We start from the raw sequence: 1,352 nt of genomic DNA, 5'->3' as shown, positions 1-1,352 counted from the left end.
TCAGTGGGCCACCCCATTATTTTGTTTTACGCCGTGGATAATCTCGCAAACCTTTTTTAGCAGCATATGCTGGCAGTAGGCCAAGGAGGTCCACGCTTTTTTTTTAAGTTTTATGTTTTTATTTATTTATATAATTTTATAATTTTATAATTTTAAGGTAACCAATGGGGGTTTGATTGGGCTTTAAACCTTGCCCAAATTTGGAGGGTGAAGAAACTTCTGTTTTAGAAGCATTTGCGGTGGACGATGGTGGGGCCGGACTCATCGTATTCCTCCTTGCTGATCCACATCGACTGGAAAGTGGACAGGGAGGCCAGGATGGAGCCTCCAATCCAGACAGAATATTTACGCTCTGGTGGGGCAATGACCTTGATCTTCATGGTGCGTGGGGCCAGGGCTGTGATCTCCTTCTGCATCCTGTCATTAAGGCCCGGGTACATGGTGGTACCTCCAGACAGCACGGTGTTGGCGTAGAGGTCCTTACGGATGTCCACATCACACTTCATGATGCTGTTGTAGGTGGTCTCATGGATACCGTAGGACTCCATACCAAGGAGGGCAGGCTGGAAGAGGGCCTCTGGGCAGCGGAATCTCTGATTGCCAATGGTTACGATCTGTCCATCAGGCAGCTCATAGCTCTTGTCTAAGGAGGAAGAAGTGGCAGAGGTGGCCATCTCCTGCTCGAAGTCCAGGGCAACGTAGCACAGCTTCTCCTTGATGTCACGCACAATTTCCCTCTCGGCTGTGGTGGTGAAGGAGTAACCGCTCTCTCTCAGGATCTTCATGAGGTAATCTGTGAGGTCACGACCAGCCAAATCCAAGCGATGGATGGCGTGGGGCAGGGCGTAGCCTTCGTAGATGGGCACTGTGTGGGTCACTCCATCACCAGAGTCTGTGACAATACCGGTGGTACGGCCGGAGGCATAAAGGGACAGCACGGCCTGGATGGCAACGTACATGGCGGGGGTGTTGAAGGTCTCAAACATGATTTGGGTCATCTTCTCCCTGTTGGCTTTGGGGTTCAGGGGGGCCTCTGTGAGTAGGACAGGATGCTCCTCAGGGGCAACTCGCAGCTCATTGTAGAAAGTGTGGTGCCAGATGTTCTCCATGTCATCCCAGTTGGTGACGATTCCGTGCTCAATGGGGTACTTCAGTGTTAGGATACCTCTCTTGCTCTGGGCTTCGTCACCAACGTAGTTGTCCTTCTGGGCCATACCCACCATCACCCCCTGATGTCTAGGGCGACCGACGATGGAGGGGAAGACGGCACGAGGGCCGTCATCTGAGGCAAATCCGGCTTTGCACATACCGGACCCGCAGTCAAAAACTAGTGCGCTGATTTCATCTTCCAT

The 1,352-nt window shown here is 51.9% G+C and overlaps 1 protein-coding gene across 1 annotated transcript; it reads right to left on the bottom strand.

Moving 5' to 3' along the window:
- Window positions 1–224: 224 nt before the first annotated feature.
- Window positions 225–1,352, bottom strand: LOC311051937 (actin, cytoplasmic 3-like; the record flags this gene model as incomplete). The annotated part of the gene is made up of 1 exon (XM_084066670.1): window positions 225–1,352. The coding sequence occupies one exon, from the start codon at window positions 1,350–1,352 to the stop codon at window positions 225–227; it is 1,128 nt and encodes a 375-aa protein (XP_083922796.1).

Source organism: Gymnoscopelus microlampas (genome assembly GCF_963454915.1).
Source record: "Gymnoscopelus microlampas genome assembly, chromosome: 9".
Lineage (NCBI taxonomy): Eukaryota > Metazoa > Chordata > Actinopteri > Myctophiformes > Myctophidae > Gymnoscopelus > Gymnoscopelus microlampas.
This window is presented reverse-complemented; position numbering and strand designations above follow the sequence as displayed.